This window comes from Piliocolobus tephrosceles, chromosome 1 (assembly GCF_002776525.5).
Source record: "Piliocolobus tephrosceles isolate RC106 chromosome 1, ASM277652v3, whole genome shotgun sequence".
NCBI classification, from domain to species: Eukaryota; Metazoa; Chordata; class Mammalia; order Primates; family Cercopithecidae; genus Piliocolobus; species Piliocolobus tephrosceles.
The window spans coordinates 205,073,240-205,088,286 of record NC_045434.1 but is presented as its reverse complement, the minus strand read 5'-3'; the positions used below and the strand labels follow the sequence as shown (position 1 = coordinate 205,088,286).

Here is a 15,047-nt window from a genome sequence, read left to right as displayed (position 1 = left end):
CCCACCTTCAGTAGAGAGTTTTAGGAAGGAGAAGGTTTTCTTAGGACTGCACTGTCCATTATGATAGGCATGTGGCTCTTTAAATGGAAATTAACTAAAATTAACTATACTTAGAAATTTGGGTCCTTCCTCGCACCAGCACATTTCAAGTGCTCCAAGGTCACATGTGGCCTGTGGCTTCCATTTTGGACAGGGCAGATACAGGTGTTTCTGTCATGGCAGAGCCTTCTCTCAGCTGGTGCTGCTGTGTGTTGGAGAAGATGCAGGGGCCGGAGCTGGGGCTTGGGAGGACAAAAGGACTGGCTGAGGGGACAGCAGCTCTGTCTCAGGCCTGGGCTCCCCCATCGCCCTGGATGCCCACTTCTCCCTCCTGGGCACACGCTCTCCTTACTTCTCACATTCTGCTTAGCTTGCTACGCTCGTGTCCGTGGATCCCCTCCCCACCACCAGGGGAAGCTGCCTCCTCTTTCTGGCAACTTCAGCCTTTTCTCCTTTTCCCAGACAGTGGCTCAGTAAGAAACCTGGCTGTTTTGGGGGAGGCAAGGGACGGGTCCCTCACCTGGGTTTGGCTGATGGGATGGGGGTGTGCACACATCTCCTTCAGTTGCTCCTAAGGTCATGTTCAACATCATGGAGTGCATTTTGCTGCTCAGGGAGCTTTCCCAGACCCGGCACGTTTGGTGCTCACAGACCCTGATAAGGACAGTATCAGGTATTGCTGTTCCTCAGTTTTGCCTGAGGGGAAATGGAGGCTCAGTGACGTTCAGTGACGTGCCCAGAGTCATGCCACTGGGGGGTGGCCCAGGACTCCAGGTCTCCAGCACCCCTTGCCACACTCCTCGCCAGGTCACATCGTCTCCTGGATTTCAAATCTGTTCACATAGTCTGTCCCGAAGGGAAAAAAATCAGTTATGGCCCCTCTTGCCCATAAAGAGGGAGATCCCTGGGCATGAATGCACCGTCTCACCCCCACTGGCGTCCTTGGCCTCTGCTCACTGACCTGGGAGGGAAGGGTCTGGGTGGTTCTGACCTCTGCAGGCTGAGGCCCGGGGAGGCGGGTGGCCCTCGGTGGCAGGCATCCCAGGCCGTCCCTTCCCTGATGAGCCTCTCTACCTTTGCTCAGATGACCCAGCTCATGAAGGCCGCCAAAAGCGGGACCAAGGATGGGCTGGAGAAGACACGGATGGCCGTCATGCGCAAAGTCTCCTTCCTGCACAGGAAGGACGTCCTCGGTGAGGCGCTGCCTGAGCGGGAGGGTCTGGTGCCCAGCTCTGGGCTGCGGGTCGGGAGGGTGGGATTTTGCTTTACACCCCAGTGGTCATGCTGGGTGGGTACCACTTGGCGTATGGCTTCCTCTGGCGGTGGGGGTTGCGGGCTGAGTCCCAAATATCCTGGTAGGTCCCAGTGTGCCTCCCCTTCCTCTGGCAGGCGTGGTCTGTCTCTTTTGGGAGAGCTGGGCCTCTCCCTTCAGCGTCCCTTTTGCTTTTGTCACAGCCGTCTTGGCCTTCTGCCCGCTGCGCTGTCTGGCTCACCTGTCCTCATCTTTTTTGTTCCTGTTCCCTCCTTCCTTTATCCATCCACCCATCTCTCCAACCAGCTGACATTTACTGAATCCTACGAAGCGCCACCGCCGGCGCTGCGTGCAGGGACCCAGGATGCATGTATCAGCAGTGCCTCCGAGGCCAGCTGGTGGCATAGCGTGGGAGACAGACACGGACATGGGAAATGACAGGACAGATTGACAAGTGGTCCACTGGGGTGCCCTGGGGGGCATGGAGGAAATGAGGATGGACTTGGGGGATGACAGATCAGGGAAGGAGGAGGCACAGGTCACCAGGTGGAGCAGAGTGGGTGCTCTGGGAAGAGGAGCAAGCGGGTGTGCAGAGCCCCGGATGTGGGAAAGTACGAGATGTTCCAGAGATGCTCTTAGTCAGCACCGATTGAGTACTTATTGTGTGCCAGGTGCTCTCCTATGAGCCTGCAGTTCCTCACTTAATCCTCATCCTCACCACACAAGGTGCAGAGAACTCTCACATTCCCACGCAGCAGATGAGGGAATAGGCACAGAGAGGTTGTGACAGGGCTGAGGACACACAGGCCTGGAAGGGATAGAGGAGGCCTCAGGTGGCGGGAGTGAGGGCAGGCGTGATAGGTTAGGGTCTGGTCAGTACAGGCTCTGTCAGACTTGCTGGGCATTTGCCTTTGGTCTTAAGGATGCCGGAAGGTCAGTAGAGGGTTTTACACAGAAGTGTCCCATGGTTAGATTTCATCAATTGGTCATTCATGCGACAAGTTTTATTAAGTATTTACTATGTGCTAGGAACTGTCCTAAAGCCTTGGGACACAGCTGTGAACATGAGTCCTGCCCCTGTTCCCCCGAACCCCTCTTCAGGTGCCTACCCTCACTCCTGGTTCCCACCAGGCTCTGGTCCATTCCTCCAGAGAATGTCTAGGTCAGGGCCCCTGATGTGTTCCCAGGCATTGGTGGGACAGGGCCAAGTGAGACCAGCCCCTGCTGCTCACCTCACGTCTTTGGAGACAACAGACAAGGAGACAAAGAATCCCAGCACAGTGGGATCACAGCTGATGGAATTCTGGGGGTGCCAGTTCTCCCTGGAAGGAAGTAGGCTTTGTCTGCTGCCCGCCCTCAGCACATGGCCTGGTGCAGTGGAAGGAACATAGGCCTCAAGCCAGGCAGGACTTTGAGAGCCTATGTCCTCCTGGAAAATGTTGTAGTTTAACCTCCCTGTGCCTTGGTTTCCTCATCCGTACAGTGGCGTGGCTGTCTCTCTTGTAGGGCTGTGGTGAGGATGTCCGAGGTAGTACGAGGACAGAGAGAGTCCTATGTAGCAGGCATTATTCTTGGTGGGCAGTCAGACCCTAAGTGGAGGCGTTTGGTGCTAGGATGGCCTCGTGCTGGCTTGCTCAGACCCTGGCTCTGTGGCCTTCTGGCCGTGTCACCTTGCACTTTTTCCCCTCTTGGGGCGGCAGACTGTAAATGGGTTTTCATCTGTAAAATGGGTTGAGCCCCACCCGTGTACTTGGTGCGGTGATAAACCAGGTAGGTGTGTGCAGGCCTGGAAGGGGGGTGCTCAGTGATTGTCCATGTTCCCTCTGCATTTCGGGGAGCACTGACCCTTGATGAGGGAGGGAGCAGGCCAAGTGGCCATTCTAAACTCATTGAGATGGTCCTAAGAAAGGACAGCGTGGCCAGGCCAGCTGGCTGGGAGCTCTTCCTAGGTCACCCTCCCAACCCCAGGCTGGCCAGGGCTCTCCTCAGGCCTCCCCACCCCGCCCATGAGCCCAGCGCCTTCCTGAAGTGACCCTCCCCGCAGAGGCGATATTAATAGCCGTGGCAGGGCTCGAATCACAGGCCAAGAATGTTACCCAGCAGCTCGTGGGGGAAGAGGAAGCTGCGAGGCCGGCTGGGGTGGGTGCGGAGTGATGCCCGGGGCGTGATGTGGGCCCGGCAGGAGGGCCTGCACCACCCCCACCCCAACGCTGTCATCTGCTGTCCCTCCTCCTCCTCCTCCTCCTCTGTCTCCTGCTCAGGTAAGGGCCTACTGGGGTGTCCCTGCCCCCTCCCACCCCTGGGATCGCTGCCACTTCTTCTTTCCTCCCCAGCTTCCTCACAGCTCCCATTTGCTGCTGCCCACAGCCGCCGCTGGAGTCAGAGCCCCTCAGCAGCTGGGGTCCTGTCTCCCAGCTGTACCTTGCTCTGGTGGGGGCTGGAACCCTCTCTGGAGCCTCCCTCACTGTCTGACCTCCTCCCACTCTCAGAGGCCTGGGCCTTTGTCCATCTCACTCCGTCCTCCATCTGAGGTCCAGCTCCACTCACACCCGGGATTGCCTGTCAGGCTCCCGTTGAACTTTTCCCCTTTAGCTCTGCATTTTTCATTTAGAAATGAAAATGCCAAACCACGCTGTCCTGTTCTTCTCGGGGCTTATTCTCTCCCCCCTTTTAGACTTCCAGAAGAAAACTATTTTTAGTTCCTAGTGATGGGGACACGGGCGACTGGCCCTGGCCAGGCCAGAGCGGGCGGGCCTGAGCAGGGACAGTGGCTTCTGGCAGCGTGGATGCCGAGAGCCCAGGCCCCGCAGGATGTGGCTTTGGTTTCTGCCTGTTTACCCTCTCGCTCACTCACTCACAATTGTTCACTGATGGACTGTTCCAGGCCCTGGGACGTAGCAGGGAACTCCTGAGAAGGAGCAACCGGGTAGCTGTAACCCCATGGGGCCCCAGGGGCTGCTCGTGCCCTAGGACCTGGGTCCAAGGCTGGTCTAGGGGGGCTCTCAGCTCCTGAGGCCTGAGAAGGGTGTGCTGTCTCTGCCCCAGCTGTGTCATCAGCCTGTCTGACTTTACAGGTGACTCGGAGGAGGAGGATATGGGGCTCCTGGAGGTCAGCGTTTCGGACATCAAGCCCCCAGCCCCAGAGCTGGGCCCCATGCCAGAGGGCCTGAGCCCTCAGCAGGTCTGTGGGGGAGTGGGGCAGGTGGAGGTCTGCAGGGGAGGGGGTGGCTTGGGGCTTCCAGCCTGTTCTCTGGGGCCATGCTGGTCTGGATCTCACAGGGGATGTGATGACTGGGGGCTCTTGGCAGAGCCCAGCTGGGCGGGGGCCTCCTGGGTTCTCTCCTCAGCCACTGCACAGGCTTCCCACTTTCTACCCCATGTGCTCTGTGCTGTTGATTTTAGGGGTGGGCTCCCAGCATCTAGAGTGCTTGCCTCCTCCCACTCCATGGCACGCAGAGCTGTCCTGTTGGCTGTTTCTGACTAAGGTGTCATTTGAAGAATGAGATGGGAAAACAGACTCAGGGGAGGCTGCAGGTGTGTAGGTGCCCAGCCCCTGCCATCTGTCCCCTGGTCCTCACCCTGGCCTCAGTGCTGCCACGAGCTCCCACCAGGAACTGAGGCTCTTTAAGAATGGCTTCCTTGGCCGGGTACGGTGGCTCATGCCTGTAACCCCAACACTTTGGGAGGGTGGGTGGATCAACTGAGGTCAGGAATTCGAGACCATCCTGGCCAACATAGTAAAACCCCGTCTCTAATAAAAATACAAAAAAAAAAAAAAATTAGATGGGCATGGTGGTGCATGCTTGTAGTCTCAGCTATTTAGGAGGTTGATGCAGGAGAATCACTTGAACCCAGGAGGCAGAGGTTGCAGTGAGCCGAGATCGCGCCACTGCACTCCAGCCTAGCGACAGAGGGAGCGAGACTCCATCTCAAAAAAAAAAAAAAAAAAAAAAAAAAAAGGACTGTCTTATTGTGAACAACATGCTGAGGCTGGGCGGCTTTGCTCTGGGATCTCAGCCCAGTCACGTTTTCCCTTTGCTATCTGCGTTTTGCCAGCTGTGAAACAGGGTGCGAGATCCCTGGTTCCTCTGGCTGTGAGGCCACTGAGCGGGATGTGTCAGGGCAGATAGCTCAATGGAAGGGATTTCCCATTTTTTTGGTCAGCAGAAAATCCTGATGCTTGGCCCTTTTTGAAAATCAGGAAGATAGAGCCACCAGGCTCCTGCTGGCAGCAGCTGGCCAGAGCAGAGTTGGGGCAGGCAGCTCCCTTCTCAGGACACTTACTCTCCCATTCATGGCAGTCCACCTGCCTCCCTCATGGACGGTACCTGCCCGGCCCAGCATGGCATTTGAGATGGCGAAGCCCCAGCTATGAGAGCCCGAGAGACCAGACCTGCAGCTCAAAATCCGGGCCTCCCACTCCTGCTCATGCTGCTTGGGACTCCGTCCTCCTGGTGCTGCCCCTGGGCCTTCCCCCTGCAGCCCTGTGCAATTTCTGGATCAGGCAATGTCAGTTACTCTGGGCCAGCAGCTCTCAACCAAGGGTGATTTTTGCCCCCCATGAGATATTTGGCAACATCTGAAGACACTTTTGGTGGTCATCACTTGGGTTGCTACTGGCATCTGGTGGGTAGAGGCCAGGGAAGCTGCTGAACATCCTACAAGGCATGGGACAGCCCCACCACAGGGAGTTACACGGCCCCAAATGTCCCTGTGCTCTGCTCTGGGTGCTGCTTGAATACCTGGAAATTGTTGGCAATGGATCGACAATGGGGCAGGGGTCTTGCCATCTGCTGGGACTGTGTGGCCAGGCCATGGTCAGGCCTGGCTGCAGGCAGGGCAGTGGAAGATGGGAGAAGAGCCTGCTGGAGGCAGGAGGAGGCAGCAGAGGGAGCAGGGCAGGGGATCGGGATTCTAGTGACAGTGGGCTCCTGATGGACACTCGGGACAGCTGTGGGGGTAGAGCAGGGCATCAGTCACCTCCCAACCTGAGATCGCGAGGGATGGGCCCCCTCTCGGACCCCTCTCACATGTGACACCTGTGAGAGCACTGTCCTAACTGTCCTGTTGTCCCAGGCTGCACAATAGAGCCACCCGGGAAGATTTCAAAATCCTTGATATCCAGGTTGCACCTCATTCGGAGGACAGTAGAACTTCAGAAGGTCTGGGTGGGAGCCAGGTGACTGTGTTGGAAAGATCCCCAGCTGAGGGAGGTGCAAGCCACACCACGCTCGATGGGGTGCTGCAGGCTGAGGGGCTGTGGTCCCCTCCGTGGGCCAGGCTTCTGGAGGGATTAGGGTGATGGTGGGAGGGAAAGGAGAAGGGACTGGGGATGTTTAGCCGGAAGCAGAGACCACCCGTGTCGGGGGACAGTACCCCAAGGCCCGTCTTGTGAAAGAGGGATGGCTCAAGGATTTCATTCACAAGTGAAGGGAGCTGAGATTCAGTTCACGATAACACTAAGACAGAATTTTCTTTTCTTTTTTCTTTTTTTCTGAGATGGAGTCTTGCTCTGTTGCCCAGGCTGGAGTGCAGTGGCACGATCTCGGCTCACTGCAACCTCTGCCTCTCGGGTTCCAGCAATTCTCTTGCCTCAGCCTCCCAAGCAGCTGGGACTATAGGCATGCGCCACCACACCCAGCTGATTTTTGTATTTTTACTAGAGACGGGGTTTCACCATGTCGGCCAGGCTGGTCTTGAACTCCTGACTTCAGGTGATTTGCCCATCTCTGCCTCCCAAAGTGCTGGGATTATAGGCATGAGCCACCTCACCCGGCCTAGAATTTTCTATTAGAGTTGTCCAAAGATGGAGGTGGTCACCTGCCACCATGGAGGAGCGTGGTGATTACCCCATCCCCAGATGTATGTGCGTACAGGGGCTTTCCCTGGGATGTGCCCTTCCGCCTCCATTCTGCAGCCTGGGCAGTAGGGCATTTCTTTTGGGTTGGCGGGGCTCTGGAAGGAAGAGCAGCCACCAGGCCCAGTGGTCCCAGGTGGGACTGGGAGGGATGGGTTTCTCTGTCCTGTAGTCATCAGCTCCCCTTCCTGTCACCTGGGCCACAGCAGGCACTGGCCCTGTGCAGCAGGTGTCATGTGCACTGACTGTGCTTTTCGGCCGGAGCAGGTGGTCCGGAGGCACATCCTGGGCTCCATCGTGCAGAGCGAAGGCAGCTACGTGGAGTCTCTGAAGCGGATACTACAGGTGCGACTTCAGGGAGTTCTCAAGGGTCTCTGGGGAGAAGCAGGGAGGGCTCTTACATGGAGTATTTGGGGACTGTGGGCAGTTTTGAGGGGACAGGACCATAAGCCAGCACTGCTTTATGAGGACAGTAGAACCTCCAAATGTAGGCAGCAAGAATTCCTGGTGCCTTGGTGTTCACGGGAGTGACTTCTTTCTGAGCAAAATGGGATTCTTTGAAATGACTCCTGGAGAGCTGGGGGCATATACCCCCATTTATGTCTGGAAGGGAGTGTATCCTTCTTGCCACTCTGGGAGCCCCTGGGGCTTGGACCATGTCTTCCCATCCTCCTGAGATCCTTAGGTGGGAAAATGTGTAGGATGGAGTCCTCCTTCTTGCCTCAGGAGGGGCAGGATCGAGTCCTCTTTGTTGCATCAGGAGGCCCAGGGATTGCTGAGTGGATGCTTGCATGAAGTGACTAGTATGTGCCAACCTGAGAATCCCTGAGACAGTGTTTGAATCCCTGAGACAGTGACTTTTTGGGGATGCTGTGGGCTACCAGAGTAAGGCCCCCGGGGCAGGGATTTGTTGCTAATGATACCCTCTCTTCCCCTCTCCAGTTTGGATCCTCAGAGAGAGATCCTAGGCGTCAGGCAGGTAGAGATGAACATATCACCTGTCTCTGACAAAGCTGATTGGAGAGTGACGCTGGGTGTGGGAGCCGAGGGAGCTTGTAGTGACCTTACCACTCACGGGCTCAGCGACAGGCAGATCTTTGCCCTCAGAGCTCCAAGGAGCTCCTTGCCGGCAGATGGCACATAAAAGACCCTCTTCCTCCCACCCAATTTAACACAGAAGCATGGGGGTGTTGTGGGTGGCCAGTGAGGCCAAGGTGTTATGTTGATGGAGATCCTTCCAGAAGGACACACGAGTGAGGGATGAGTGCCTCCCCCCGCGCCACAGGAAGGACCATTCATGGCTGGCTGAGTTCTGCATGAAGGCAGGTAGGGAGAGAGGCTGCGGCCTGGCCTGTGGCCTCACCCCGCCCTCCCCGGCAGGACTACCGCAACCCCCTGATGGAGATGGAGCCCAAGGCACTGAGTGCCCGCAAGTGCCAGGTGGTGTTCTTCCGCGTGAAGGAGATCCTGCACTGCCACTCCATGTTCCAGATCGCCCTGTCCTCCCGCGTGGCTGAGTGGGATTCCACCGAGAAGATCGGGGACCTCTTCGTGGCCTCGGTAAGTGTCCACCAAACTTTTCCCCCAGCCCACCAAGGTAGAACCACAACCAGTCTGACCCCGGGGCCATGCAGTCCGGTCTCCTGCCTCTGCCTGCTCTCCTTGTTCAAGTCAGTGGGATTAGAGGGTGGCAGGGTCTCTGAGTCTTCCGGACCTGATCTACGGGTGAGTGTGACACCTTGAAGTGGCCAGGATGTCCTTGGATATACCTGGCAGGCCATGGTGCTGCTGAAGCCAGGTGGCTGTCCTGGTTCCTCCCAGGTGGCAGCACCCCCTGGCCTCCCAGTCACTATGGGCAGCCACCTGGCCGGTTGCAAGCTCCCTTACCAAGCACTTGAGGGGTGACAAGCCAGTGTGAAATGCTGTGAAAGACCACAACTTTGGCCCTGAGAGGACGTGCCGCAGTGCTGGGGAAGGGGCACTGGCTCATGATCCGGGGGACCTGGTTCTGGTCCCAGCTCAGTTCTGCAACCTAGGGCAGGTCCAGGGCCCACTCTGGGCCCAGGCTTCCCATCTGTAGAATGAGGGTTGCACTGGATTTCTGGCTTTTCTAGCTGAAGTCTGAGGGTCATGGGGTGAGGGAAGGTCATGTTGGTAGCACTCTGCTTTGATATATTTTAGGTAATAAGGTTTTGCTAAAAGAAAAAAACTTTTTTGAAAGCCATAGTGCTCAGTAGAGTCACTAAATAGGTCCGATGTTCCAGGTGTATGTCAAGGGGCTCTGGTGAGAGGGTTGGTTGACTCTGGGCCGAGCATCCCTCCCTCGGCAACTCAACTCTGGGCACACTGCCCGGTGAGAGGCCAGGAGCACTTTCCTTAAAGGTGGAGGGCAAGGGACGTTCGATTTCATGAACGAATGCAGTAGAATGGGTGTTGCCTCCACCCTCCCTCCACCTGTGGGCTTGAGCTGCTGCACTGGGGATGGAGACCTGGGAGGTGAAGGCCCCCTGGGCTCTCCCATGGCACCACCCCATCCCACCTGTGACCTCAGGCCAGCCTCTCTACCTCTCTGAGCCCCATGTCCTCACCCCAGTGGGGGTGATGGATTTGCACAGCTCGAGGCACTAAGGGAGCATGGGGTGAGTGCAGGCTGCCCTTCCGCTCCCTGCACTGAGGCAGCCTCCCTGGCCCATACTTGCCTCGTTTCCTTCCGCTCCTTGCACTGAGGCGGCCTCCCTGGCCCACACTGGCCTCGTTTCAGTTTTCCAAGTCCATGGTGCTAGACGTGTACAGTGACTACGTGAACAACTTCACCAGCGCCATGTCCATCATCAAGAAGGCCTGCCTCACCAAGCCTGCCTTCCTCGAGTTCCTCAAGGTGGGCCTCCACGGTGGTACCGGGCCTGGTCGGGGTGGGCAGGGAGATTGCTCAGGCGGGAGGGAGCATTCTGGCCCCATAGCTTTGGCCTGGACACCTCCCTTCTTCCTTTTGGGGCAGCCCAGTCCCGTGGGAAGAAAATCATTCCCTCCTGCCCCTGGGAGGAGGGTAGCCAAGTGTCTATAAGCAGTTGGGATCCCGGAGCTTTGGCAGGGTGGAGGGGAGACCTGTGTCATCTTGCTGACCGTTTGCCTCCTGTGCCCTGGTGAGTGGGTGGGTCCACCTGGCTGGCCCTGTGGCGGGCTGTGGCTCCAGGGTTGCTAAGCTGGTTCCTTTTCCTCATTTATGAAAGGGTGAGAAAATTCCTTAAAGGAGTATCTTGGGCGTTGCGTGGGAGAGTAAAGGTTAAAGGCTTCGAAAAGCTTCAGAGTTCTCATGTGCAGCTGTGCCCAGGCTCCGCTGTTTTCTCTGGGAGTGTAGTCTGGTGAGTCAGAGCCCCGGCCTGCAGGGAGCCTGCTGGCTGGCAGAGGATGCAGCTGGGCTAGGTGCCAGGAAACACACACATGTGCAGGCAGCCCAGGTTAGATGCTACAGCCTCGGTGGAGGAACCCACTGTCCCCATCGAAAAGAACAGGGAATCAGGAGGAGCTGCCATTGACATGGGCCCTGGTGGGGGATGGTGGGATTGTGCCCGGTAAAGACAGAAGAGAGGCTATATCAGGTGTAAGGATAGTGGGGCAAAGGTCAGAGGCAGGAGGAGAGGGGTGGGAAGGTCTGGATTCTGGGAGCACTGATGCCTGTTGGGGAGTCCCAGGAGAGAAGGCCTGAGTGTGCACACTGAGAGGCAGCTGAGTTCAGTTTGGGCGGTTCTGGACCTCCAGGCTCAGGGCCTAGGATGTAATATCTCAGGCAATGGGGAGCCATTGAAGGATTTTGAGCTGGGGCAGATGGAAGTGCAGGCAGGTGGAGAAACTGTGGGATTGCAGCATATGGGGGCCAGGACCAGGTAACGGGTGTGTGGATGGAGTGGGGGACAGATGCAAGAGACAGGACAGAAGGCCCCCCCCTGCCCCGCCCCTTATCCTAGCCCAAACCTGTCTGCGTTTAGTTTAAGTGGAGGAAATGGTTGCCCTGGCCACTTCTAGAAGTCTGATGTCTTGAATAAATTGCTGAGTTTCCCAGTTATGCCTTTAGTCCAGAGACCTTAAGGTGACTGCTTTAGTCTCCTGAGGGTGACGGGCCATGCAGGGGCGCTGGTGGTGGGAGGGATCCCTGGCTGCGGAACCAGGGATCTCCGTCAGCTCTTCTTGCAAGCCCAGGGATGGGCAGGGTCTTAGGGCCTGGGGAGAGGACCCCAGAATGGGGACAGTGTCTGGACTCTGGGGCACTGGGCCCTCTCTGCAGGGAGTCAGCGAATGACGGAAACTTGTCTCCACCAGCGACGGCAGGTGTGCAGCCCAGACCGTGTCACCCTCTACGGGCTGATGGTCAAGCCCATCCAGAGGTTCCCACAGTTCATCCTCCTGCTTCAGGTACCGCTCGGGATTCCAGCAGCCTCGACCCACAGGGTTTGCCTGTGGGCTGAGAGGCGACTCCTGGGGTGGGAGGGAGGAGGCTCTTGTCCATGATCCACAACCCACCCAACCTGCTGTGGGACTCTGGCCTCATCTTTCTCCACTTCTAGAGTGACACTGATCGTAACTCACAGCTCAGTTGGCACACCCCTCTGTGGGGAACGCCGAGGGACTGCTGGTGGCCTGAGCCTAGGTTGCAGGAAGGGAGTGAAGGCACAGGGAATCCCAGGACCCACGGGGCTCCTGGCATGGAGATGTCCAGTAAACATGCTGAGCTTGGCCAGTTCAGATTCCAGCTTCAGAACAGGGGATGCCTAAGGTACATTAGCCCCACACAGAGTCCTGGAGAGCCTGGGACACTGTCCCAACTGCTGAGGGTCCTTGGGCAGGGGCTGGTCCTCATCAGGGAGCTGAGAGGGTGGTTACCAGGCTGAGGGGTCTGGCAGCATATTTCTCTCCACTCTCAGTGCTGCCGGGCTGTGGGAGTGGGCTCTGATGTAACCATACCATTTATCAATTGGTCAGTGATTGATCTATACATTTATTTACCATCGTAAACATTTCTAAGTGTACAGTTCAGTGCATTCACATTGTTCTGCAACCATCACCACCACCCACGCCAGAGCTTTCTCATTATCCGAAACCGAAACTGTGTGCCCATTTAACAACTCCCGATTCTCCCTCCCCACAGCCTCTGGCAACCACCATTCTACCCTGTGTCTCTATGACTCTGACTGCTCTAGGAGAACATGTATACGTGGAATCACACAATGTTGTTCTTTTCTTGACTGGTTTGTTTTCCTTAGCATAAGATCCTCAAGATTCATCTGTGTCCTAGCACATGTCTGATTTTCCTTCCTTTTCAAGGCTGAATAATATGCCATAGTATAGAGAGACCACATTTTGTTTACCCATTCGTCTGTCGATGGACATTTTTGCCTCCACATTTTGGTGACTGTGGCTAATGCTGCTATGAACATGGCTGGACAAATATCTCTTTGAGATCCTGCTTTGAGTTCATTTGAGTCTATTCCTAGAAAGATCCATGCTTTTGTTTTCTTTTTCAGTCATTAGCTGTTTCTTGAGGTCTTGTTCTGCATCTGGTGCCATCTGTCCTGGCCCTCAGGCCGGGCCCTGTGCAGACCGAGTGTGTGTAGGGGGTTGCGCAGGGTGAGGCTTTGCCCCAGGCCGGGGTAGAGTTGGTCATGGGTGGGCTGCTCAGTCTCGGCTCTGGCCTGGCAGGACATGCTGAAGAACACCCCCAGGGGCCACCCCGACAGGCTGTCGCTGCAGCTGGCCCTCACGGAGCTGGAGACGCTGGCCGAGAAGCTGAATGAGCAGAAGCGTCTGGCTGACCAGGTGGCTGAGATCCAGCAGCTGACCAAGAGCGTCAGCGACCGCAGCAGCCTCAGTAAGGTGAACCGGCCTCCCACCTGCCTGCCCTCACCTGCCTGCCCTCACCTGCACTCCTGCCCGTGCCCCTGACCCACGCCACCCACTAGGTGGCAGTGTTCTCTGAGGGAGGGGAGGCCTCGCTCTTCCAGGCCCACAGACGTGACCTGAGGGTTGGATCCTCAGCAGGACCTCCACGTTCATTCCTATTCATGTTATTTTAGGATAAAAGTTCATTTTGCGCATCAGTGTGATTTCCAGTAAAGACTCCAGAAATCAAAGCCTAGTTAAATGAGCAGGCTCTGGAGAGTCAGAATCTGGGTTTAAATCCAGATTTTGCCACAGGTGCTTGCTGTGTGCCCTCAAGGGAATCACCCACCCTCTCTGAACCTCACTTGTTCCCTTTGAAACGAGGAGCATTTAATAGCACCGGAGCCCCAGGGCTGCTGCAGTGAAAGAGGGAGCTGGCAAAGCGGCTTCCTGACTGTCCTTAACACAAGAAGAAAGATGAAAAGTCCATACCACGTTTTGGGGTTGCCACTTAGGAACATGCTATTTAAAAAAAAAAAAAATTGGGCCGGGTGTGGTGGCTCATACCTGTAATCCCAGCACTTTGGGAGGCTGAGGCAGGCAGATCACCTGAGGTCAGGAGTTCGAGACCAGCCTGGCCAACATGGTGAAACCTTGTCTCTACTAAAAATACAAAAATTAGCCAGGCTTGGTGGCACACGCCTGTAATCCGAGCTACTCAGGAGGCTGAGGCAGGAGAATCACTTGAACTCAGGAGGCAGAGATTGCAGTGAGCCGAGATTGTGCCACTGCACTGCAGCCTGGGTGACAGAGCAAAACGCTATGTTCCCACAGGGGGGAAAAGAAAAGACTTGCAAGTGAGTCCACAGAGGAGCCTGTTTTTAAAGCACCAGGTCACCTCACAGAGTCACCTGTTGGTCACCAGAGTCCCTCTTCCCTCTCAGCATATGACATGAACTGCCTGGTGCTGTGCTGGGGTCTCTGGGAGGTCCCACACCCTGGCCCCCCTGCTCACCTACTGGAGGGTTGGGGAGGGCTGGGATAGTTCGGGCTGGGTGCCCAGGCCCCGGGCACATTGCAGGACTGTTCTTTGGAGAAGGGATACTGTGTGAGGTCACAGGGAGAGGTTCAAATTTCTGGGGAATAGACTGGGAGCCTCTTGGCTCTGTGGGGTCCTAGAAGCAGAACTAAGGCCTGTGGCTGGTCGTTTCCGGGAGGGAGGTTTCAGCAGCATGGGGAAGACCTTTCTAAGAGTCCAGGAAGGAGTGTCCAGAGGGATGGTGGCCCTTTCCATGTGCACTGCACTTTACAGTGTAGAGTGCTGCCTAACTTGTATCAGCATCTTTGCTCTCCACCCCATGGCTGTGAAGTGGGGCGGGGACAAGTCCTCCTGTAGGATCCCCTGCAGTGCCGAGCTTCAGGCAACCCGCATCTTCGGGCTCTCCTGCTTCGGGCTAAATTCAGGTTGCAGGTTGTGTTGTGGCCCATACACTATTTTATCCTATTTAATTTCATTTTCATTTTCATTTTATTTTGAAACAGGACCTCATGCTGTTGCCCAGGCTGGAGTACAGTGGTGCGATAATGGCTCACTGCAGCCTTGAGCTCTGGGCTCAAGTGAGCCTCCTGCCTCAGCCTCTCGAGTAGCTGGGACTACAAGTATGAGTGACCACATCCAGCTAATTAATTTTTTTTTTTTTTTTTTGTAGAGATGGGGTCTCACTATGTTGCCCAGGCTGGTCTCAAACTCATGGGATCAAGTGATCCTCCTGCCTCAGCCTCCCAAAGTGTTGGGATTTTAGGCATAAGCCACTGCACCTGGCCCACACAGTATTTTTAAGAACATGGCAGTAGTTGCCAACATTTAAAAATTGGGAGAGATCATATAAAATTCAGACCTGTGGGTCTCCTTGGAGGGTAGGAAGAGCTGGCTCACTGGCCCACCTTCCCAAGCAGCACCAGCCCCCTGAGCGGCAGGTGACCTCTTCCCCTTGGTCCCCACCCACCGTTCCCACTGATGTTACC

General features: G+C 56.2%; 1 protein-coding gene across 2 annotated transcripts in view; it reads left to right on the top strand.

The window, feature by feature from the left end:
• Window positions 1–3,339: 3,339 nt before the first annotated feature.
• ARHGEF10L (Rho guanine nucleotide exchange factor 10 like) overlaps window positions 3,340–15,047 on the top strand; it is an 80,617-nt gene continuing 68,909 nt past the window's right edge. Inside the window, exons 1-7 of one of the 2 annotated variants that reach the window (XM_023219828.2) lie at window positions 3,340–3,552; window positions 4,366–4,472; window positions 7,416–7,493; window positions 8,529–8,708; window positions 9,910–10,026; window positions 11,466–11,558; window positions 12,843–13,016. In XM_023219828.2, the coding sequence (XP_023075596.1) occupies window positions 3,381–3,552; window positions 4,366–4,472; window positions 7,416–7,493; window positions 8,529–8,708; window positions 9,910–10,026; window positions 11,466–11,558; window positions 12,843–13,016 (921 nt within the window). In that variant the 5' untranslated portion in view covers window positions 3,340–3,380. Of the gene's footprint in view, window positions 3,553–3,644; window positions 3,722–4,365; window positions 4,473–7,415; window positions 7,494–8,528; window positions 8,709–9,909; window positions 10,027–11,465; window positions 11,559–12,842; window positions 13,017–15,047 lie in introns of those variants that run through there. The other variant, XM_023219829.3, reaches the window with a different exon arrangement.